At 36.7% G+C, this 26518-nt stretch overlaps 1 protein-coding gene across 1 annotated transcript in view; it reads right to left on the bottom strand.

Moving 5' to 3' along the window:
• Myo28B1 (Myosin 28B1) overlaps positions 1-26518 on the bottom strand; it is a 136618-nt gene that overhangs the window by 44516 nt on the left and 65584 nt on the right. Inside the window, exon 6 of the mRNA XM_075296158.1 lies at positions 13032-13241. Within this exon, the coding sequence (XP_075152273.1) occupies positions 13032-13241 (210 nt within the window). The remainder of the gene's footprint in view (positions 1-13031; positions 13242-26518) is intronic.

The raw sequence follows: 26518 nt of genomic DNA, 5'->3' as shown, positions 1-26518 counted from the left end.
CGTAAATTCATTCTTACACTGAGAGAAATAGTTTGAAAATTTTAGTAGAATTTTGAGATTTTTTGAATTCAACTTGAATAATTTGCCTATTTTTTGTACAAGGGGAAAATATTTTGTGATTCGGTACACTGAACGAAAATTAATTGTTTCTACACTGAGAGAAAAATAGTCCAATAGTTTACAAATTGTTTGAAATTTTTGATTTTAAGTTTTGAAGTGGTTGTTTTACGAACAATTGTTTACACTTCAAGAAATTTTGTGGTAATTTCGGTGCAGTGTGAGAATTTGATACACTGAAAGAAAAATTTTGTAAATTTTTGTTTTTGCATTTTTGGGCATTTTGTGCAAATTTATTGATTTTTCGGCCAGTTTTCGCTGTCGATAAGTGCGTGTTCACATACTTTACGAGTTTTTGTGAATTTTTGTGACGCTAAATTATTTTCAATATGCCAGTTAATACATTCGCGCGATTCATTAGAGCCGCTGATGCGGTTGTGAAGTTTGGGACACGGGTTAGCTCTTTGAAGGAGGAGAATTTAGATGTTTATTCTCTAAGGGCTCAGGTCGAAGAGGCGAAATCACTCTGGGAGAGAGTGAAAGAGAGGTATGAGGAGTGTTTAGACGATCTTCAGGAGGATTCAGATAAGGGAAAGGTAGAATCTGCTGACGGCAAGAATGAGGCAACTTATGATGCCTATATTCGTATTGTTTCCTCTATCGAAAGGAAGATAGACGGTCTAAAAGCCGTTCCTAGGGCGTCAACTCCTATACAGCAGGCCGATGTGGCGGATATTTCTGCTCGTTCTGGTAATGTGGATGTATCGGGAAATTCTCTTTTGTTAGGTGTTGACCATGGTGCGGTCCATAGTTTGGCTTTACCACCATGCGATATTGAGGTTTTCGATGGTGACTTTCAGTCTTGGCCAACATTTAGGGATTTGTTTACTGCTGTTTATGTAAAAAATTCCCGTCTGAGTGATATTGAGCGCTTGTGTCATTTGCTCAAAAAGACTAGTGGCGACGCCCGTGAAGTTGTAAGAAGATTTCCTCTCACTGATAGGAGTTTCGAGTTAGCTTGGAGGACGTTAAAGGAAACTTATGACAACTTGAGAATTTTAGTCAGCAATCAGTTGAAGCTTCTTTTTGACCTTCCGGTCTTAGACACCGAGACATGTTCTGGGTTGAAGAACTTGCAGCGTGGTATAAATGCATGTATTTCGGCGATGGCTGTGAATAACGTTCCTACGAACGATTGGGATCCGATTTTGATATATTTGTGTGTGCAACGTCTACCGAAGAATAGTGTTACTTTGTGGGAACAGGGTATAAGTGATAAGTCTGCGTTGTCGTCTTGGGTGGACATGGATCGTTTTCTTACGGAAAGGATTCAGACACTCACGTGTCTCCGCGATTTGAAGGGTATCGATGCTTCGAAGAAAACTGATGGCAGGAAACTGCGAACGCATTTTACGAATGCAGCTCCGAAATCTTCGCCATCTAGGTCGCGTAATTCGCAATGCACTTCTCATTCTTCTAGAGATTCCGTCGATAAGATGTGTGTTCTTTGTCCACGACAAAGCCATCATCTTCGTGTTTGTCCGAGATTTAGGAATCTTTCTGTGAATGATCGGTTGACTGCTGTGAAACGGTACCGCTGTTGTTTCAATTGTCTATCTCGTAGACATGACGTTAACAACTGTGCTACATCTCGCAGTTGTGAGAAGTGTCAAGGAAGGCATCATACTTTGCTTCATCGAGATTCTTACCATTCTACGAATGTGGCGACTACGTCCTCGACAGTTTCGGCCGCTCGTCCTACGGATTCTAGCGGTTTGATTGACCCGCAGCCTTCCACTTCGTCTGGAATTGTGTCTGGCACTTCGGCCAGGCAAGTATTTCATGTTTCCCAGAACAGGTCGGTACTATTAGGGACGGCTATGGTGAACATCGTTCATCAGGGTATGACGTACCCAGCTCGGGCTCTTATTGACCCAGCATCGGAAGCCTCCTTTATTACCGAAAAAATGCAAAAGTTGCTTAGGATTTCGATAACGAGTGCGACGTCTTCGATATCGGGCGTGAATCAATCGGTTTCGATAACTTCTCGCGGTATTTGCCCTCTGAGTATAGGGTCACCCATAGATGGATCGGTCTTGGTAGAGGCGACTGCGTTGGTCCTGCCTAAGATTTCTGGGAATTTACCGTCTTTCCAAGTGAGTCGGAATTATATGTCACGTTTGCCTAATTTACGTTTAGCTGATCCTAATCTGTTCGATAGTCGTCCGGTTGATCTATTGTTGGGGGCAGACGTGTATCCCAGAATTATATTACAGGGGGTTCGGTCTGGTATTTTAGGGTCGTTGATTGCTCAACAGACAGTCTTCGGCTGGCTCATTACTGGTTCAATTCCCACTTCTAATGTGACGGTTTTTTCAACGACTGTTGAATTTATGGAAGAAGATGGTCTTGACAAGACTCTTCTTCGGTTTTGGGAATTAGAGGACTTACCAAGACGGGCAATTTGTTCTCCCGCAGATAAATTTTGTGAAGAAAATTTTAAGAATACCACATATAGGGATTCCGATGGAAGATACGTAGTGACTCTTCCGATAAAACCCGAATTGAAGGGACAGGTTTTGCTTGGACATTCGCGGACAAGTTGTTTGAAGCAGTTTATTCGTGGTGAGGCTTCGCTTTTACGAAAGCCTGAAACAAAATTAATGTATGACGGGGTGATTAAAGAGTATTTGGACTTGCAACATATGAGACCAGTGTCGTCGACTTCTCCTGCAGATCAAACTGTGTGTTATTTGCCACACCACCCGGTAATCAATCCGGACAAATTGACGTCCAAACTTCGAGTTGTCTTTAATGCTTCGCATAAGACCTCAAATGGTAAAAGTCTGAACGATATTCTTTATGTGGGACCCACATTACAATTGGAATTGGTGTATTTGATTTTGAGGTGGAGATTTTTCAAATACGTTTTTAATTGCGACATCACACAGATGTACCGCCAAATTAGGGTAAATTCGGCCCATACTTCTCTGCAGCGAATTGTCTTTAGGGACTCCCCACAAAAAGATGTACAAGACTATGAGCTGCAGACCGTGACATTTGGAGTGAATTGTGCTCCCTATTTAGCCATACGGACGTTATTGCAATTGGCCGATGACTCCGAAGATGAATATCCCCACGCGGCACATATTCTACGAAGGTGCATGTACGTGGATGATGTTTTGACAGGGTACCATGACGTGGATACTGCTGTTGAATCTAGGGACCAATTGATTAGAGTACTATCATCGGCAAAGTTCGAACTGAGGAAGTGGACTTCTAATGAGCTAGCCATTTTGGAATCGCTTCCGGCTGACCATTTGGTTGACGCCAAATTACTGGAGTTTGTTGAGGCTAGTAGTTCGAAGCCGTTGGGTATTAGGTGGAATGCGCAGTTGGGCTTATTTTATTTTGAGATGAAACCGATTGAGCGGAAATCTCGGTTTACGAAGAGAGAGGTTTTATCGGCTATAGCTAGGCTATTTGACCCTGTTGGCTGGCTGGGGCCAGTTACTATAGTGGCGAAGATAATTATGCAACAGGTTTGGTTGGATAAGATAGGATGGGACGAGTCTCTTCCGTTACAAACTGAGCGACAATGGCGAAAGTTTGTCGAGACCTATCAGGATGTGAATCACGTTCGTATTCCTCGATGGGTCAATTACTCCACAGACTGTGAAGTAGAATTACATGTTTTTTCCGACGCCTCGGAAAAAGCATACGCGGGGGTAGTATATGTTCGTGTGGTTACGCCGCAGGGACAAATCTTCACCCATTTGCTATCTTGTAAGACTAAGGTAGCCCCCATCAAATCTATATCTTTGCCACGATTGGAGCTTTGTGGGGCAGTTTTGGCCTCCGAACTTTACAAGTCTATAGCCAGGGAGCTAGATATTGAGTTTCGCCGTGTTTATTGTTGGACGGATTCTACGATCGTCCGCTCTTGGCTTCGAAAGACGCCATCTACGTGGTCTACTTTCGTTGCGAATCGCGTATGTAGGATTCAGGAGAATACTGGGGGACAGAATTGGTACCATGTTCGCTCTGAGGACAATCCGGCCGACTTGGGAAGTCGCGGAGTGTCGCCTGCAGAGTTGGCGGTTTCGTCGCTTTGGTGGCATGGACCAGAGTGGCTCTGCTCAGATAGTTCTCAGTGGGATATAAATGATTTCACCCCTCTTGAGACTGACGTTGAGGTACGGGCGGTCAGGACTCACGCATCGTTTTTTACGAACTACGAGGACATTTTAGAGAGGTTTTCTTCGTTAGATAGGGCTCTACGAGTCATCGCATATATATTTAGGTTTTATCACAGGACCCATTATTCACATGCTAGTCGAAATGTGTATCTCGACACGACGTTGACGGCAACTGAATTAAAGGCAGTGAGATTACGTCTAGCTGTTCTTTCTCAAAGGGCTCATTATCCAGATGAGTACTATTGTTTGATGGAAAAGAAACCGTTAGGTTCCAGGAGCTCGTTGTTGTCATTGAATCCATTCCTGGATGAGGAGGGGGTTATGAGGTTGAATGGTCGTTTGAGTAGGTGTCCTACCCTGTCGTATAGTGAGCGACATCCAATTATAGTGCCGTATAATAGTAGATTCGCTAGGTTACTAGTGAAATATGTTCACGACATATCTATTCACGGAGGGAACCAGTTGGTTCTACGTCTTATTCGGATTGAGTATTGGATTCCTCGTTTAACATCTTTGATTAGATCGACTATTAACCGGTGTAAACGGTGTCTGTTGGATAGGAAGAAGTCTTGTACGCAGATCATGGCGGCTCTCCCACCGGAGAGAACTGTACTTACCAGACCGTTTATTACGACTGGCGTTGATTTTGCGGGGCCTTTCGAAATTAAGTCATTTATAGGGCGCGCATGTAAGATAACAAAGGGTTATGTTTGCGTTTTTGTATGCTTTTCGACGAAGGCCATACACTTGGAAGCCACATCAGACTTGTCTACGACAACGTTTCTGGCCGCTTTTCACAGATTTGTATCTCGACGCGGTTGTCCCAAGACCATTTTTTCGGATAATGGTACAAATTTTGTAGGCGCTTCACGCGAAATGGAAAAGGATTTGAGATGTGTTTTTAAAGAAGGACGTGATAAGGTGTGTTCCGCATACCAGTTTCAGCAGCTTTCCTGGCAGTTTATCACTGCCGGGGCGCCACATATGGGTGGTCTCTGGGAAGCTGCTGTCAAAAGCTTCAAGACGCATTTTAGGAAGCATGCATCAGGATTCAAATTTACATTTGAAGAGTTTTCGACTGTTCTTTCGAGAATTGAGGCTTGTTTAAATTCTAGGCCGTTGTGCCCAATGAGTGAAAGTTCTCAAGAATTGGTAGCACTTACGCCTGGCCATTTTTTGGTAGGATCTCCGATCTTGGCGCCTCCTGAACAGTTAGAGGAGGAATCACCACTTCATTTGGTGCATCGATTTAGGAAAATGAAGGCGCTGTCGCAACAGTTCTGCTTACGGTGGAAAGATGAATATTTGAAAGGCTTACAGAAAAGGTATAAATGGAAATTTCCGCAGCGTGATATCGAAGTAGGGGACTTGGTAGTAATTCGTGATGGGCAATTGCCTCCTACATCGTGGAAATTAGGTCGTGTGGATGACGTCCACCCAGGATCTGACGGTCGCGTTAGAGTTGCAGACGTGAGAACGGCAAACGGTGTTGTAAGACGACCGGTGGTAAAATTGGTCATACTGACCGAATAGTTTTCGATCGTTCATATAGTAAGCGTCATCTTTCTTTTCGCAGTACAATGGAAAATATGAGGGAAATTGTTAAGACTCTCCCTGACTACGAGGATGACGTCCCGATGTCCGATGAGGAAAAAGAGATTTTAGAAAATAATGTTGCACCGGTTCTCCGCGAGCCGTTACCAGCCATCGAGCAGGTCCCTGACGTCGGGATGACCCCAGTCGTCGCCTCTTCACAAGGGGTAGTACCGACGCAGAAAGTTGTCCCTCCGTCGGGGGCTGATACGGCTCCTGCTGACGTATCCGCAACCAACGTAGCCAAACCATCGTCATCCCCTACGGGGACTGCCCAAAAGAATTCAGGTGTGAATAAAAGAGGGCACTCGAATGTCTGTGTGTTGTGTATGCGAAGTCACAATCTACGGTCGTGTCGCAAATTTTTGAACATGCGTTTGGAGCAACGATTGCGCACTGTAGTGTTGCATCGGGTATGTTCAAACTGTCTGGGCAGGTCTCACATGCGATCGACCTGCAATAGTCGCGAGATGTGGAGATAGCCACCATACGCTGCTACATTCATTTGACCAGCAACAACGTCCTTCCGCTCAAACCTTGTCGAAGAGAAAGTCCAAGTCAAGTTCGTCCGTTAACTCGTCCGCGTACTGTATCACGAATACCGCTCCCCTATCTGATCCGATGTTGGTTCTACAACCAACCGTCACGCTTGGTCCCACTATAGTCCTCTTGCTTGTCTTGTCCGATCGTCGAATTCCTGTCCGAGCTGTCCTCGACCCGTGTGCGGGGTACAGTATGATTTGTAGCAGTTTAGCTCTCAGCCTACGGCTTGTCTCAGCGATGACGTCGCAAGACGCATTTTGTCCGCTTGTTGCTGTCTCCCGACACAATGCAGAAAGTAAATTGGTTTTTTCTGCCCGGGTAACAGACCTGACCCGTGTTGTCACCCCATCGTCGTCGGCTCCAGATACGATACGGGAACATTTCGAGTGTCTCCAGCTGGCCGACCCAAGGTTTTACCGTCCTTCCGGGGTGGGGTTGGTTCTAGGGCCCGATGTCTACGCACGGGTTCTAAAGACACAAATATTTTCGAGTCCTGGATTCCCATTGGCGCAGCTAACGATGTTTGGCTGGATAGTGTCAGGTCAATGCCAACCATAAGTGTCGTAGGTCATCCTGGCCAATAACCCAGACACTGCAGACCCTCCGGGTCAACGGCTCTACGAGCATTTAGTTAAGAATTCATGAAGTTTGAAAAAAATTTAAAGAACTAATAAAAAAAAAAAAATTGCTCAATTTGAAAATGAAACTGACATCGCATTTTATATTTATTTTGATATTAAAATATTGTATGTAATGTCTATGTATTAATGAATTTCAATTACAACATAGCTGGATGTTGCAAGGCGGGCGGAATGTTTAAGTTCAAATTCGTAAGGTCAAAATTTATTCGTTAGATGGGGACTTAAAATCTTGTAAAATGACAATTTCCCCCTTGTTAGAAAATGTACCTTAAGCTCTGGATGCAGCTCTGTGCTCTCAGCACAATTCGTTACATTTTTCTAACGAGTCGCGCCATTACCGTCTTGCGGCGTCTAACTTTTGTTATTATTCGTTACTGGATTACGTCCGTCCAACGATTGTTTTGTAAAAGGTAAATTAATCTCCCAAAAAATTCAATAAAATTACGTTTTATTGAAACATTATTGAAAAGAAAAACTAAATCCTTGTGTTTTTATTTATTTTATTTCTCGGTGCTACGCATTCAGAAGGAAAAAAAAAATACGGTGGAAGCAAAAACTTGGCTTGATAATGAGTTTCCGGATTCTGCCCCAGGGAAATCAACAATAATTGATTTGTATGCAAAATTCAAGCGTGGTGAAATGAACACGGAGGACGGTGAACGCAGTTAACGCCCGAAAGAGGTGGTTACCGACGAAAACATAAAAAAATCCACAAAATGATTTTGAATGACCGTAACATGAAGTTGATCGAGATAGCAGAGGCCTTAAAGATATCAAAGGAACGTGTTGGTCATATCTTTCATCAATATTTCGATATGCGGAAGCTCTGTGCAAAATAGGTGCCGCGCGAGCTCACATTTGACCAAAACAACAACGTGTTGATGATTCAGGAGCGGTGTTTGCAGCTGCTTACTCGTAATACACCCGAGTTTTTCCGTCGATATGTAACAATGGATGAAACATGGCTCCATCACTACACTCCTGATTCCAATCGACAGTCGGCTGAGTGGACAGCGACCGGTGAACCGTCTCCGAAGCGTGGAAAGACTCAAAAGTCCGCTGGCAAAGTAATGGCCTCTATTTTTTGGGATGCGCATGGAATAATTTTTATCGATTATCTTGAGAAGGGAAAAACCATCAACGGTGACTATTATATGGCGTTATTGGAGCGTTTGGAGTTCGAAATCGCGGCAAAACGGCCCCATATGAAGAAGAAACAAGTAAGGAAAGTCTAAAGTCGGGCGGGGCCGACTATATTATACCCTGCACCATTTTGTAGATCTAAATTTTCGATACCATATCACATCTGTCAAATGTGTTGGGGGCTATATATAAAGGGTTGTCCCAAATACATACATTTAAATATAACTCGATCTGGACAGAATTTGATAGACTCTACAAAATCTATAGACTCAAAATTTAAGTCGGCTAATGCACTAGGGTGGAACACAATGTTAGTAAAAAAATATGGGAAACGTTTAAATCTGAAGCAATTTTAAGGAAACTTCGAAAAAGTTTATTTATGATTTATCGCTCGATATATATGTATTAGAAGTTTAGGAAAATTAGAGTCATTTTTACAACTTTTCGACTAAGCAGTGGCGATTTTACAAGGAAAATGTTGGTATTTTGACCATTTTTGTCGATATCAGAAAAACATATATATGGGAGCTATATCTAAATCTGAACCGATTTCAACCAAATTTGGCACGCATAGCTACAATGCTAATTCTACTCCCTGTGCAAAATTTCAACTAAATCGGAGTTAAAAATTGGCCTCTGTGGTCATATGAGTGTAAATCGGGCGAAAGCTTTATATGGGAGATATATCCAAATCTGAACCGATTTCAAGCAAATTTGGCACGCACAGTTACAACGCATATTCTACTCCCTATGCAAAATTTCAACTAAATCGGAGCAAAAAATTGGCCTCTGTGGGCAAATGAGTGTAAATCGGGCGAAAGCTATATATGAGAGCTATATCTAAATCTGAACCGATTTTGCTGATATTTTGCAAGTTTTTCGAGACTCATAAAATATTGAGATGTACGGAATTTGAGGAAGATCTGTTGATATACACGCCAATTATGACCAGATCGGTGAAAAATATATATGGCAGCTATATCTAAATCTGAACCGATTTTTTCCAAAATCAATAGGGATCGTCTTTGAGCCGAAAAAAGACCCCATACCAAATTTTAGGACAATCGGACTAAAACTGCGAGCTGTACTTTGCACACAAAAATACATCAACAGACAGACAGACGGACAGACAGACGGACAGACAGACAGACGGACATCGCTAAATCGACTCAGAATTTAATTCTAAGCCGATCCGTATACTAAAAGGTTGGTCTATGATTACTCCTTCTTGGCGTTACATACAAATGCACAAACTTATTATACCCTGTACCACAGTAGTGGTGAAGGGTATAAATATGGGAAACATATAAATCTGAAGCAATTTTAAGGAAATTTCGCAAAAGTTTATTTATGATTTATCGCTCGATATATATGTATTAGAAGTTTAAGAAAATTAGGGTCATTTTTTCAACTATTCGACTAAGCAGTGGCGATTTTACAAGGAAAATGTTGGTATTTTGACAATTTTTGTCGAAATCAGAAAAACATATATATGGGAGCTATATCTAAATCTGAATTAGCCTCTGTGGTCATATGAGTGTAAATCGGGCGAAAGCTATATATGGGAGCTATATCTAAATCTGAACCGATTCCAACCAAATTTGGCACGCATAGTAACAATGCTAATTCTACTCCCTGTGCAAAATTTCAACTAAATCGGAGCAAAAAATTAGCCTCTGTGGTCATATGAGTGTAAATCGGGCGAAAGCTATATATGGGAGCTATATCTAAATCTGAACCGATTTCAACCAAAATTGGCACGCTTAGCTACAATGCTCATTCTACTCCCTGTGCAAAATTTCAATTAAATCGGAGTAAAAGATTGGCCTCTGTGGTCATATGAGTGTAAATCGGGCGAAAGCTATATATGGGAGCTATATCTAAATCTGAACCGATTTGGATGATATTTTGCAAGTTTTTCGAGACTCATAAAATATTGAGATGTACGGAATTTGAAGAAGATCTGTTGATATACACGCCAATTATGACGAGATCGGTGAAAAATATATATGGCAGCTATATCTAAATCTGAACCGATTTTTTCCAAAATCAATAGGGATCGTCTTTGAGCCGAAACAAGACCCCATACCAAATTTTAGGACAATCGGACTAAAACTGCGAGCTGTACTTTGCACACAAAAATACATCAACAGACAGACAGACAGACGGACAGACAGACGGACATCGCTAAATCGACTCAGAATTTAATTCTAAGACGATCGGTATACTAAACGATGGGTCTCAGACTTTTCCTTCTTGGCGTTACATACAAATGCACAAATTTATTATACCCTGTACCACAGTAGTGGTGAAGGGTATAAAAAGTGTTGTTCCACCAAGACAACGCACCGTGCCACAAGTCATTGAGAACGATGGCAAAAAATCATGAATTGGACTACGAATTGCTTCCTCATCCACAGTATTCTCCAGATCTGGCCCCAGCGACTTTTTCTCGTTCTCAGACCTCAAAAGGATGCTCGCATGGAAAAAATTTGGCTGCAATCAAGAGGTGATCGCCGAAACTGAGGCCTATTTTGAGGCTAAACCGAAGGAGTACTACCAAAATGGTATCAAAAAATTGGAAGGTCGTTATAATCATTGTATCGCTCTTGAAGGGAACTATGTTGAATAATAAAAACGAATTTTGACCAAAAAATGTGTTTTTCTTTGTTAGACCGGGGACTTTTCACCCAACCTGTTATATGATGAAATAACGCCTTGATTTGAAATCTTAAATCTGTAGATTTTTTCCGCCATTATTTAAATAAATACGATGATTAAAATCTGGAAATTTTACTTTCAGTTTCAAGCAATTTTCATGATCAGTGCGCCTGTTATACCCTGAAAGAAGTTTTTTCTTTTCTGAGTAACAAAATTTTAAACCAGCAAAGTTTTCTTTTGACACAAATTTTAGAGACAATCGTTGAATCGTTTATCAAAATTTCGGAATAGGTTGCTCTAAACGAAAATACTTTATACGAAAGGGGAATTTCATTTGTCTAAAATTCCATTCCCGAGGAAAATATTTTTTCTTTGGGTGTACCCTCAAGAAGTTATGTTAAATCGGTCTTTATCGATGCCTGACCAAACGGACCGGTAAAAATAAATGCGATACAGATTTTTGAGGGTCTAAAATTCCAGTATATTTACATTTTTGTGCAAATCGGCTAAAAACTACGGTTTCTAGAAGCCCAAGGAGTTAAATCTGGAGATCGGTCTATGTGGAGGCTATACTAAAACATGGACCAATACTCACCACCTCTAAATGTTCCTCAAATACCTCTAGAATTCAGCTTTCAGACGTCCAAAAAATAGACCGATACACCTCAATTTTAGCACACCTCTTTATGGTCCCAAAATACCTATAGATTTCCAATTTCAGGCAAATCGGATAGTAAACACAGTTTCTAGAAGCCCAAGAACAAAATCGAGAGATCGGTTTATATCGCGGCTATACCAAAACATGGAAAGATATGGACCATTTTCGACACACTTCTTTATGGTCCTAAAATACCTCTAGATTTTCAATTTCAGGCAAATCGGATAGCTAACACAGTTCCTAGAAACCCAAGAAGTGAAATCGGGAGATCGGTCTATATGGAGGCTATACGAAAACAAGAACCGATACCTCCCATTTTCGACACACCTCTTTAAGGTCCAAAAATACTTCCAGATTTTTAATTTCAGGCAAATCGGATAGAAAATACAGTTTATAGAAGCCCAAGAATAAAAATCGGGAGATCGGTCTTATATGGCGGCTATAAAAACATGGACCGATACGGACCATTTTCGACACACCTCTTTATGGTCCTCAAATACCTATAGATTTTCAATTTCAGGCAAATCGGATAGAAAATGCAGTTTCTAGGTTTAATTACACCCTCGTATCCTACACGCAAAGAAAAAAAAAACGTTTGGAAAAGGTGTACCGAAAACGTTTTTCTTTTGTTAGAGTTTTTTGAATTGCTTCCAAAATTTTAAACTTTTATCACCAAAAAAATTCGTTTGTTACAAAATATTTATTTTTTCAATCAAAAAAGTTATTTTTGAAACAACAACACAGTCCATTTCGTTTATATCAAACACTGTTCTTTTCTGACTTTAGGTCTTTAATAAGACACATTTTACAGTTCAAAATTTAATATACTACAATGTAATGTTGAACATTTTTTTCGGAATCTTCCCAACATATCTGGAATATATGTAAAAAAAAAAACTTTGGTCGAAGCAGGGATCGAACCCACGACCTTTGGCATGCAAGTCGGACGTAGCAACCACTGCACCACGGTGCCAAACTAAATGTTTGTTTCTGTTAAATAAACTTTGTTTATTCGGTTCGTGGGCGCCGCAAGCTGTGCTATATAAATATAACTTATATGGATATTTATCTATTGATGACCATATCAGGTACATAGCTCAGTGGTTAGTGTGTTGGCTTATAAAGTGCATGGTCCGCGGTTCGATTCTCCGTCCAGGCGAAAGGTAAAAAAATTTTTAAAAATTTATAAAATCGTATAATTTCTTCTACATTGTTGGTATTACAGGAAAAGGTGTTAAGAACTAAAAAACATCGTGGGTGTGAGAAAGATGTGAGGGAAAATGCAATTAGCAAGAAAACAATGTTTTTTTTTTTTTGAGTTTGTCCTTATGAAATTGTTTTTACATCCTGGAAAAGAATAAACGCTTATCACAAAAAGTATATACTTTTCTCCCAAATACACTTCCTTATATCGAAAAGCAAATGAGAAACGAACTTTGTTTGTCTAAAATTTCGTTTGGGAGGAAAGAATTATTTTTTTTGCGTGTATGTTGCAGGAAATAAAATATATTTTGCATTTATTGCAAATCTTCTTACCTGTGCAGCAATATCATTTAGAGGCAGATCATGATCGAGTAATGATTTCTTCAACGGTTTCTTGCTGTATTGGCCCGTAACACCAGAATGGAAATAGGTAGCAGCAAATTTGGCAAAACTATATTCGGATGCATCAACATCGGAGACCTTAGGTTTGGGCAAGCGTATGGTGCCTCCAGATGGTGTAGATGCAATTGTTTGTTTTAGGGGCTACAATAAAAATACAAAAGAAAACATATACAATTATTAGATAACTTACATTACTCTCTTTTCGTTTCTTTTTTTAATTTTTCAAGAAATTCTCTTATATTAGTTCAGCACCTTATCTTTTCTACTCTCACAACCCACGAAATTGGCACAGAGTGCAGTACAGCAATTCATTCAGCCCATTCAACGAGACCAAATTCATAAATTCACTTCTTTCTTGTTTTTGTTTTTTCTTTATTGTGTATTATCTAATGTATGTTCAGAGGGACGGACGGCTTAGTAATCGACCACTTGGAGGCGTTTGAAATGGGATCGTAAATATTTAACGGGGTTTCGCGTACTGACATTAAGACCTCAAAGCGATCGTCAAAATGTGATAAAGTAGCTTGGGCGGCAGTTATAAACAAAAAACCTCATATAAATTATGACACGAAATGTGTAGCATATGTGTGTTATAAATAAAATATTTGGTTTCTATCATACAGTGGCTCACAGTTAGATTATATTTGCTTTTTTATTGAGTAAAAGAATAAGAACGAATACATGCTTAGTAACACCAATTTAAGAAAACTGTAAATTGTAGATGAATATGCACTGAAATAAAATATTTAAAAATTCATTTTCACTTGCGAGAGAACATATGTAATGACATTTGGTATTGAATGCGGATTGGAAAAGTTGCGCTCTCAGCTTCAAGATAACCCGTAACTGTACAGGCTATAGCGAGGAATTTTGCACCAATTTCACGCTTAATGTCGGTGTAATCAGTGTAGAATATATTTGAGTGAGTGGTTGAAAGACACATGCAAACCGCACGTAAGTTTTATGGTAAACGGAAGAAAATTGTGATGATAAGACGCTGAAATAATCAAATATTGGTATATGTTTATGATTTAGGTTTTTCCAAAATCAATGTAACCACATAACATTGCGTTGGTGGCCCTGGGACTTAGCGATCCATTTTGTGAGTATAGCCCTTTAGGTGGCCACATTAAAATTTATGTAGTTCAGAAACCACTTTAGAACACGTTTTTATACCCTCCGCCATAGGATGCGATGTCCGTCCATTTGTGGATATCACGCTAAATTCCGAATAAAACAAGCTATCGAAATGAAATTTGTTATTGATATAGATCGGATGGTATTGCAAATGAGCCATATCGGACCACTGTTAGGTATAATCCCCTTATAAACCGACCCCCAGATTTGTCATGCTTATTGCCTTAGACTAACAAACTTCATCCGATCTATGTGAAATTCGGTACGTGATGTTAATATATGGCATCTCACAACCAGATTTGACCTCCGAAGCCTCTAGTAAGAGCAATTTTCTTTCGATTCGGTTGAAATCTGGTACGTGATGTGATTATATATCCTCTAACAACCATGCCAAAATTCGTCCATATAAATAAATAATTATATCAAGCTCCCACATAAAGTTATCCCTAGATTTGACCTTCGGAACTTCTTGGAGTAGTAAATTTCATTCGATTCGGTTGAATTCTATAGAAATAAAATTTTGAGAAAAAATTCCGTAGAAATAAAATTTTGAGAAAATTTTTTATAGAAATAATGTTTTGAAAAAAATTTATATAAAAATACAATTTTGACAAAATGTTCTATAGAAATAAAATGTTGACAAAATTTTCTACAGGATTAAAGTTTACCACACATTGTTAAAGATCAAGCCTTGTCGGCTTCTAATTTCTTCGTCCCTACAAGACGCTAAATATTAGAAAAACGCTTTATATAGGGAATTTCCCCTACTTCTAGCAACACTGTCTGTGTTGATATTGCACCTACGGAGTTAGTATGCCACTAGGTTAGGTTAGGTTAGTTTAGGTTAGGTGGCAGCTCGATGTATCAGGCTCCCTTAGGCTATTCAGTCCATTGTGATACCACATTGGTGAACTTGGTATGCCACTAATATTCAGCCCATTATTAAAAAAGAGAAAATCATTAAATTAGTGTGGGTAATAAATACAAATTTGTAAAAATCGAGCAATATTCTTATGTAAGAGCTACAAGTACGTATAAGTACGATCGGCTAGTATATCAAAATTTGAAATTTAAGTAACATTGGTTAATAAATAAGAGTACTATGGCCAAATTTGGGAAAATCGAGCGATGCATATATATGGAAGCTATATCTAAATCTGAACCAATTTGCATAATATTTTGCGGGTTTGATTAATACCACAAAAGGTTACCTTGTGCAAGATTTGAGTAAGATCAGCTATGAAATGAGGCCTGTATGGTCAAACATAAAGTTGGTGTTACATATATGGGAGCCATATCTACATCTGAATCGATTTCGATGAAATTTTGCGCATATAGTTAGTACTATAGATGACTGGATCTAGCCAACTTTTAGTAAGATCGGTTAATAAATAAGGGTTCTATGGCCAAATTTGGGAAAATCGGGCTATACATATATATGGGAGCTATATCTAAATCTGAACCGATTTCGATGATTTTTTTGCATATATAGTTAGTGCTATAGAAGACTACATTTAGCCAAATTTGGGTAAGATCGGTTGATAAATAAGGGTTTTATGGCCAAATTTAGAAAAATCGGGCAGTACATATATATGGGAGCTATAGCTAAATCTGAACCGATTTCGATGATTTTTTGCACATATAGTTAGTGCTATAGAAGATTATATTTAGCCAACTTTGAGTAAGATCGGTTGATAAATAAATGTTTTGAAGGGCGATGGAAAAGATCACCTTTTGCCAAATTTGGTGACGATCCGTTTGAAAAAAGCGCAACGTGACGCCATTTGTCGAAATCGGGCGATAAATATATATGGGAGCTATATCTCAATTTGATCCGATTTCTTCCAAATTCAATAGCGTTTGTCCTTGTGCCCAAAAAACTCCCTGTACCAAATTTCATCAAAATCGGTTAATAATTGCGACCGGAATCCTGTGAACAACAAATACATGGACAGACGGACGGACACCAAGCGCTAGATCGACTCAGGAGGTGATTCTGAGTCGATCGGTATATATTTTATGGGGTCTAAAATCAATATTTCTGGTAGGCACATTTTTGGCCGATCAAACTTATTATACCCTGACCACTATGTGGTTTAGGGTATAAAAAGGTGCCACGAAATAAAAAAAATTCGTGGAAGTTAAAATTATGCGAGGGAGTGAGCACAATCTTCTTTGGGGAAAATTCTTCCAAGCATATAATATTTTTGGGCTCAAAATGCTTCCAAACATATAATATGTTCACATAAAACAAACATATTAATGTTTCGGCAGTATACAATAATATATGTGCTTCCTACAAAATAGGTTTGGAACATATGTTAGAGAAGCGATTTTTTTGAGGGTGTGGATATCACGCTAAATTCCGAATAAAACAAGCTATGATGTTAAATTATGGCATTAATATATGACATCTTACAACCAGATTTGACCTCCGGAGCCTCTAGGTTAGGTTAGGTTATGTGGCAGCCCGATGTATCAGGCTCACTTAGACTATTCAGTCCATTGTGATACCACAGTGGTGAACTTCTCTCTTATCACTGAGTGCTGCCCGATTCCATGTTAAGCTCAATGACAAGGGACCTCCTTTTTATAGCCTAGTCCGAACGGCGTTCCACATTCCAGTGAAACCACTTAGAGAAGCTTTGAAACCCTCAGAAATGTCACCAGCATTACTGAGGTGGGATAATCCACCGCTGAAAAACTTTTTGGTGTTCGGTCGTAGCAGGAATCGAACCCAAGACCTTGTGTATGCAAGGCGGGCATGCTAACCATGGTGGCTCCCGGAGCCTCTAGAAAGAGTAATTTTTTTCGATCCGGTTGAAATCTGGTACGTGGTGTGATTATATATCCTCTAACAACCATGTCCATATAAGTCCATAATTATATCAAGCTCCCACATAAAGCGATCCCTAGATTTGACCTTCGGAACTTCTTGGAGTAGTAAATTTCATTCGATCCGGTTGAAATTTGGTACGTGATGTCAGCATATGACCTCTCGCAACCATGCAAAAATTGCTCTATACCGTTGCAGAATTATATACAGCACGCATATAAATCGATCCACATATTTGAGCTTGGTGAAGTAAATTTCAATCGTTCCCTATGAAATTCAGTACGTGATGTGAGTACATGCCCTCTAACAACCATGCACAACTTGGTCCATTGGTTCATATTGGTTCATAATTTTTTATAAACTCCTTTATTCTAAACTATCAAAATCTAAAGAGGCTTATATAGGCATTTAGTCTGCCTTTTTTATTTAACATGGACTCCATATGGACTAAAATACAATTTAGACGTTAATGTTAAGAAGGTTTACAATACCTTGCCATCGGCAACTCTTACCACAATCCAAGTAATTCGATTATGGATGACATTCTTTGGTAATTGTTATACCCTACGCCGCACTGTGGAACAGGGTATTATAAGTTAGTGCATATGTTTGCAACACCCAGAAGGAGACGAGATAGACACATGGTGTCTTTGGCAAAAATGCTCAGGGTGGGCTCCTGAGTCGATATAGCCATGTCCGTCTGTCTGTGAACACATTTTTGTGATCAAAGTCTAGGTCGCAGTTTTAGTCCAATCGACTTCTAATTTGGCACAAGTATGTGTTTTGGCTCAGAATAGAACCCTATTGATTTTGGAAGAAATCGGTTCAGATTTAGATATAGCTCCCATATATATCATTCGACCGATATGGACTAATACCAGAAGCCAGAGTTTTACCCCACTAGGAGTACAATTTGTAGTTTAGTTAAATGTGCCAAATTTTATTGAAATCGGTCCAGATTTAGATATAGCTCCCATATATATCGTTCGGCCGATTTACACTCACATGACCACAGAGGCCAATTTTTAACTCCGATTTAGTTGAAATTTTGCACAGGGAGTAGAATTAGCATTTTAGAAATTAGAAAATTTGGTTGAAATCGGTCCAGATTTAGATATAGCTCCCATATATATGTTTTTCTGATTTCGACAAAAATGGTCAAAATACCAAAATTTTCTTTATAAAATCGCCACTGCTTAGTCGAAAAAAATTGTAAAAATTACTCCAATTTTCCTAAACTTCTAATACATATATATATCGAGCGATAAATCATGAATAAACTTTTGCGAAGTTTCCTTAAAATTTCTTCAGATTTAAATGTTCCACCCTAGTGCATTAGCCCACTTAAATTTTGAGTTTATAGATTTTGTAGATGTCTATCAAAAAAAAAAAACCGTCAACATTTGTCCAGATCGAGTGATATTTAAATGTATGTATTTGGGACAAACCTTTATAGCCCCCAACACATTTGACGGATGTGATATGGTATCGAAAATTTAGATCTACAAAGTGGTGCAGGGTATAATATAGTCGGCCCCGCCCGACTTTAGACTTTCCTCACTTGTTTTTTCTTCTATTCCTAAAAGTTAACCAATTTTCTCTTCTGTTTCGTAAAGTTATATAATTGATAATTATAATTGATGTAAAATAGATAATTTATGTTTCCGGTACTCTATATGTAAAATGCCTATGATTTGTAAAAAAAAATTCCAGTGTAGGTCATTTTCTAATATTTAATTTTCCCCATTTTATTCTCTAAAAACATAAAGAAAATATTGTAAATACAAGTCGTTTTTGATATAGAATTTTAAGTATTTCATTTTTGACACAACTTTAAATATGGGCATAACTTTTCGATATATCGACGAAAGTTTAAAATTCCTGACCCATTATATCACAATTCTACTGGCATGCCCCATATATGATAACAACCGTTTGCCTCTACTATTACACTCTCCGTTTTCATGTTAAATTTTCCTAATTGTATGAATGGATATTTTTATTTATCAAAAACAGTGACATATTAATACCATTCATATAGAACAAATCATTTCCATTAAGCCGCCATGCTTATACGGCTTTGAAACACTGTATGCGTGCACAGAGTATTCCTTATTATTTACCCATCCGTTAAGTGATAAGACACGTTGAGCCATAAATATGTAGAACAAATATCGAATATTTAGATCGTAGATCAACATGATCAACGTTAACACATACTACTACCGCCCAAGAAAGTCAAGAGGGTGGTGGCCGAAGAGGTGAGATGTACATCTTGTATATGCTAGTGTGATAAGGTCGAAAGGTGCTAACGAAACAACAACTCCAACAATAACATTCTTCAGTGTGTGTATTTATGAGTAATTAATTACAGGTGTTTGCAAGCAAGTGTACGTATATGCGATGCGATCAATGCAAATGAAGAAGAAGCATTATTCGATGAGTAAATGAGAACAGTTGAAATGTAAACAAACAATTGAGGTATGACTGTAACGCGTTTATTGCTCAAACAGAACAGTGTGAACTGGTAAATGGTAATACTGGTAAATACAGAATACCGTTTAAAAAAATTGATAAAATAAATATGAAAGCAAACACTAGTACTAGTCTATTTATATATTTGTGTATTAGGGTGGAACCAAGTAAAAAAAAAAAAATAATAATAAATTTTATTTTATGGTTTAATGAATAGATTTACAAATGATCAAGGTAAATTTAGAAAAAAATGGTTTTATAGCAATATTATGGAAAATACTCTTTCGCTTTATTATTCGTAAAAATGCAACCAAAATGAAGCGATTTACAAAATTTCACGGTAAATTTAGAAAAAAAAATATTTTATAAAATTTCAAATCAATATGTTGGAAAATTGTCTTTCGCTTTATTATTCGGATATATGCATTTAAACCATTTAGTAAATAAATACATTATATTTTATACATAGAAAAAAATACCACCAATATTTAATTTAAAATTAAAATTACTTGATAATATTATCTTTATATCAATTAAGATTATATAAATGTATTAGTTAATTTCTATGTACCATGTAAAATAAATTGTCTTTACTTACTATGGGATGAAATTATTGTATATTTAACTAAAGAATATTTTCTTTACCAAAATAGTGCTATGAAATTATATCGAAAAATTAAATTATTGCTACGGATAACATTTAATTAAAATGAAAGTTAATCACGTTAATTAATTCCAACAATTGATTTTTAAATTAGACAAATTATTTTTTTATAAGCATTGATATACCATTTCATGATAAAAAAATAATTTTCTACACGCAAAAAAAAAATAATTCTTTCCTCCCAAACGAAATTTTAGACAAACAAAGATCGTTTCTCATTTGCTTGTCAGTGTAAAGAAGTCTATTTGGAAGAAAAGTATATACTTTTTGTGATAAAAGTTTATTCTTTTAAAGGATATAAAAAAAATATACATTTCAAAAAAATCTTTTCTGGCTAATTGGATTTTCCCTCACATATTTTGCCCTTCCACGAGGTTGTTAGTTTTTAGCACTTTTTTCTGTAACACAAACAATGTAGAAGAAATTTGATTTTATAATTTTTTTTAAATTTTACCTTCCCCCTGAACGGAGAATCGAACCGCGGACCATACAGTTTGTAAGCCAACACATTATCCACTGGGCTACGAAGCTGACAATTATCGCTAAAGCCATCATCGCACAAGCAACACAAACAGCCAAGCAGTTATATTTATAAAGCATAGTTCTCGGCGCCCACGAGCCGAAATAAAAAACTTTATTTGATAGAAACATTCATTTAGTTGGCCACCATGGGTCAATGGTTAGCATGACCGCCTCATATACAAATGGTCGTGGGTTCGGGAGATTTCGAAGAGATGTTCGACATTACATAACACTATATTAAATTTTTACCATGAAACTTCAAAATGTGTCTTATTAAAGACTTAAAGTCAGAAAAGAACAGTGCTTGATATAAACGAAATGGACTGTGTTTTAGGTTCAAAAGTTTTTTTTTGTTTTTTTTTTTTTTGAAAAAATAAAAATTTTGTAACAACAGAATTTTTATGGTGATAAAAGTTTAAAATATTCGAAGGAATTCATAAAATTCTAACAAACTGTAAGGGTTTTTTCCTTGCGTGTATGCAATCAAATTATTTCTTTTAAGGACAATTAAAGCATAATAGGTGATAACCGTAGTCATGTCCCCTCTTCAATGAACGTGTGTTACAAGGGATTTATGAGGCTAATAAAACTCAATTTGGTTACCCATCAAAAAATACTTTACTAATACATGTTCATTATTTTGCGTATGTTATGTAGAGAATTTGAAAATGTTCCCATTTAAATAGATCCACCCTTATAAACAGTATACATCGATATGAGTAGGTATTAGTACTTATCGGCATTTTTCAAAATAACTCTGACTAAACTCCTCATACTAGAGCTTTTTGGGGTTTTGTGAATTTCATTTTGGTCATTTTAGTCGATAGATATACTTTGGACATAGAGAACCCATTCAAGCACCAGTGGAAAATAAGGGCGTAATGAAGTCGTAAGTATCCCGATAAAGCGAAATAAATCTATGCTTATTGAATCATTTTTCCCAATCGTGTTTTATTTGGTATTGAAATCGAAAGAGGTAAACGAAATTAATGAAAAATATTTAACGACCAGGATATCAATAAAATGTATTTTTTAGTTTCTTAGGAAACTAAGAAGTAATTTGAAAAAAAAAAACAAAAATAATAATAAAAACATATGAATAAGAATAAATAAAAGAACCGGATAATTCATATAGTGTGCAATTTACATCATCCGTATGAGGTAAATGAACTCAATTTCCAGTTAGAATTTAAACCATATTATTTTAAAGGACGAAAATTTGGTCATGGGTTTAAGATGAAAATTACGGCCGTCCGATTTTTTTGTGTAGCTTTGGGATGAATGGAAAATATCTTACAGTTAGATTATGTAAACTGGAATATCTCATTCCTAAGTATGATGCATTAAGATTGGTATTATAGATTTTGTGGCCAAATTATTATTTTGCGAAATTGGATGATAATTTCACTGCAGGAAAAGTTTTCTTTACTCTAGAAATGAAATTACATTTTCTAAAAAAATTATATATTTAATAAAAAATAATAGTCGAGTCGGAATTACTTTTCCATTACGGCGAAACCACTGAAAGAAGCTTTTCTGAAATAGGATAATCCACTAATGAAAAAAATGCAAGGCGGATATACCAACTATTGCACTGCTTAATAACCAGAGTAAATAATCGTATACCCAAAGAAAAAATACTTTCCTCCGGAACGAAATTTTTGCAGAAACGAAGATGGTACAAAATACTTTCATTCAGAGCAAATAAAGCCCAATATATGACAAATGATGCAACAGTCCCTAAATTATTTTATTTATTAAAAAAAAAATATTTTCCAACCTCGTCCTTAAGAATAGAAATCTCTTTTTTCATTTGTTACACAGAGAAATATTGGTCTCAAACCCCATAAAGTATATATGTTATTCTTGTCGTGGTGAAATTTTGTCGCTAACTTCTGAACGAAACAAGCTATCGAATTGAAACAACGGTTAATTGTAGCTTTTTTATTTCAACTAGGTCAAAAATAGAGTAAGAATTTATAAAATTTTAAAAATTATTAAAATTTTGTTGAAAAAATTAATTTTTGAAAATATTTGAGGTCAAACGTTTTAGGAAAGCGTTTCATTCATTAAAACTCATAGAAAAATTAAAAAAAAATATATATTTGTCAAAATACCACAAAATGTTTTAATTCACATTCAATTCGGTTCACACTTTGAGGAGTGATGCAAATTCAGTGCAACGACTGTTGATATGGTGGACATCCGTCCTATGGCTAGCTCATGTTAAATTCATCGCTTCTGCGCCAATTTTGCACCACTTTCGGACCCGACAAGAATATTTTCATTACTTTTTCGGCGACGTTTTTTTTTTTTTTTTTTTGCGGATTACTGTATTGATATATAAGACCCCTGCTCCCATATAAGCCGAAAACCAGATTGGTTTTGCGGGAGCTCTTAGTACACATCCATGAACAAAATTTTTTATATTATATATAGCTCCCATATAAACCGACCCCATAAGATTTAACTTCGAAAGTCTCATGAAGGAATAAATTTCATCTGATTGAAATTTGGGCCTTTATTTATCATCCAAAAATTGGTTTATATTCCTACATTATTATTTATAGACGTCTATATATAAAACGATCAAGATCTAAAGGTATTTGGTATTTGGACTAACATGCAATTTAGAAGACAATGTTAGAAAGGTTTGCTATGATATCGGTAACTGTTATCACCAACCGAAGTAATTCGATTGTGGATGATAGTGTTTAGTAGAATCGTTAGCATGACCGCCTGGCATACATGGGTTCGTGGGTTCAATCCCTGTTTCGCCCGAATTCCAAAAAAAATTTCAGCGGTGAATTATTCTCTCTCAGTAATACAGGTTACATTTCCGAGTGTTTCAAGCTTCTCTAAGTGGGTTCGCTGCAATATGAAACGCCAATAGGACTCAGCTACAAAGAGGAGGTTCTTACCATTGAGCTAAACATGGAATCGAGCACCACTGTGGTATCATAATGGACTGAATTTGTAGCAACAGTGGCATTGTGTACAATAAAAAGGATCAGCAATTTTGTTTCGGATGAATTAATTATACTAAGCATGTCCGTCCGTCTGTTGAAATCACGCTAACTTCCGAACGAAACAAGCTATCGACTTGAAACTTGGCACAAGTAATTGTTATTGATGTAGGTCAGATGGTATTGCAAGTGGGTCATATCGGACCATTTTTACGTATAGCCCCCATATGAACCGACGCTTAGATTTGTCTTGCGGAGCCTCTTGGAGGACCAAAATTCATCGGATCCGGTTGACATTTGGTACATGCTCTTAGTATATGGTTTCTAACAACCATGCAGAAATTAGTTCACATCGATCCATAATTATATATAGCCCCCATATAAACCGATCCCCAAATTTGACCTCCGCAGCTTCATGGATGAGCAAAATTCATCCGATTCGGTTGAAACTTGGTACATGGTGTTAGTATATGGTTTCTAACAACCATGCAAAAATTGGTCCATACCGGTCTTAATTATATATAACCCCCATTTCAACCGATACCCAGATTTGACCTCCGGAGCTCTTGGAGGAGCAAAATTCATCCGATCCGGTTAAAATGTTGTACGTGGTGAAATTTGGTACATTGCTCGAGTATATGGCCGCTAACAACCATGCCAAAATTGGTTCATATCGGTCTATATTTATATATAGCCGATCCCCAAAAATAATCTACCAAAATTTTATTACTATACAAATTTTGTCAAAATTTTATTACTATACAAAATTTTGTCAAGATTTTATTTCTATAGAAAATGTTGTCAAAATTTTACTTCAATAGAAAATTTTGTCAAAATTTTATTTCTATAAAAAATGTTGACAAAATTATATTTCTATAGATAATATTGTAAAAATTTTATTTCTATACAAAATTTTGTGAAAATTTTATTTCTATAGAAAATTTTGTCTATAGAAAATTTTGTCAAAATTTTATTTCTATACACTCAAAAAAAAGTGAACTCTCTATTTCACTAAAGCCATATTAACTTTATATTAGTTCATAGAATCATTATGTTTGGAAAAAGTTTATTTTAGTCAAATAATTTTTTGCGTATGTTAGTTAAATGAACTAAAAAACGGGAAAAAGTTATACACAAATAAAGCATAAAGATTTCCTAATTTCGTATTTCTTACAAAATAGTTCATTATTTCTTTAAATTTGCAAATTTTACCAAAAATGTGTCCATCATGAACTTCGTATGTCACTAAAGACATTCTTGCAATTTTGAACTCCAAGATTTCTCTTAAAACTACAAAATTTTCTTCAACTACTGAAAAAATTTAGTTATGTCTAATAAATTTTCTTGAATTTGTCGAAAAATATTTACTTATTTTTGTCATATCGGAGTGATGCCAGCGCTTGTAATACCGTTTAGTTAAAATTTTCTAAAAAAGTTCCAAATTTTCTAAAATTAATCGAAAGTTATCTTTCCTGGTGGGTTCACTGTTTTTTCAGTGTAGAAAATTTTGTCTATAGAAAATTTTGTCAAAATTTTATTTCTATAGAAAATTTGTCAAAATTATATTACTATACAAAAGTTTGTCAAAATTTTATTACTATACAAAATTTTGTCAAAATTTTATTTCTATAGAAATTTTTGTCAAAATTTTATTTCAATAGAAAATTGTGTCAAAATTTTATTTCTATAGAAAATTTTTACGTATTTAATAGTCCTTTTTTTGTTTAATATATACCCCGTATGGAATAACTTACAATTGAGAAGACGGTGTTAAGAAGTTTTAAGATACCTTGCCATCGGCAAGTGTTACCGCAACCCAAGTAATTCGATTGTGGATGACAGTCTTTAGTACAAGTTTCTATGCATTACATGGGGAGGGTACATAAGATTCGGCCTGGCCGAACTTACGGCCGGATATCCTTTGTTTAATTGAAATGTCTTCATTACAAAATTTTTATTTTTGCTGTAAATAAAATTCTTTTTATTCCAAAATCACAGCCCATTTGGTGTATATCAATCACTGTTTTTTCTGACTCTAGGTCCTTAATAAGACACATTTTGAAGTTTCATAGTAAAAAATGAATATAGTATTATGTACTATCGAATATCTTTTCGAAACATTTTTGAAATATATGTACATTTACATTATTTCCCTATTTATAGGGAACTGCTTGGCTGTATGTGTTGCTTACGCGTTGATGGCTATATCGATAACTATCTGATTATGACAATAACAGCTAGGCAGCTCAGTGGATAGTGTGTTGACTTACAAAGTGTAAGGTCCGCAGTTCGATTCTCCGTCCAGGCAAAAGGTAAAATTTAGAAATTTATAAAATCGAATAATTTCTTCTACATTGTTTGTATTACAGAAAAAAGTGCTAAGAACGAAATAAGCCTCGAGGAAATGAGAAAGATATAAGGGAGAATTTCATAGGAAATGTTACTTATTTTATAAATTTTCGTTTTCTGATCATTTTAATGGCATGAGCTAAAAATTAGGAAAAGCTTTTGTGCAAGTGGATTACACAAATTTAGTAATGCGGCATTGACAACAGATGGCGTTGATGGGCATATACACAGCAGACAGTACCGAAACTATATTCATGTAACAACTTTATCCGGAAAGCACCCTTTCAACGTGCGAGAGATGGTTTATGCTTTTCAGAAATAATGATATTAACATGGAAGACAATTAAGACACATGTTAAACACAAGAAGAATTTGTCAAATCATTCGAAGTTACACGACAAGACATTAAACATCGATTAAAGCTAAAGCAAGAAAATTGGATACCGTGCGAGTTGAAGCCGGGATCCAT

This window comes from Haematobia irritans, chromosome 2 (assembly GCF_050003625.1).
Source record: "Haematobia irritans isolate KBUSLIRL chromosome 2, ASM5000362v1, whole genome shotgun sequence".
NCBI lineage: Eukaryota > Metazoa > Arthropoda > Insecta > Diptera > Muscidae > Haematobia > Haematobia irritans.
Note: the sequence above shows the minus strand (reverse complement) of the source record. Positions and strands in the feature narration are given on the sequence as shown.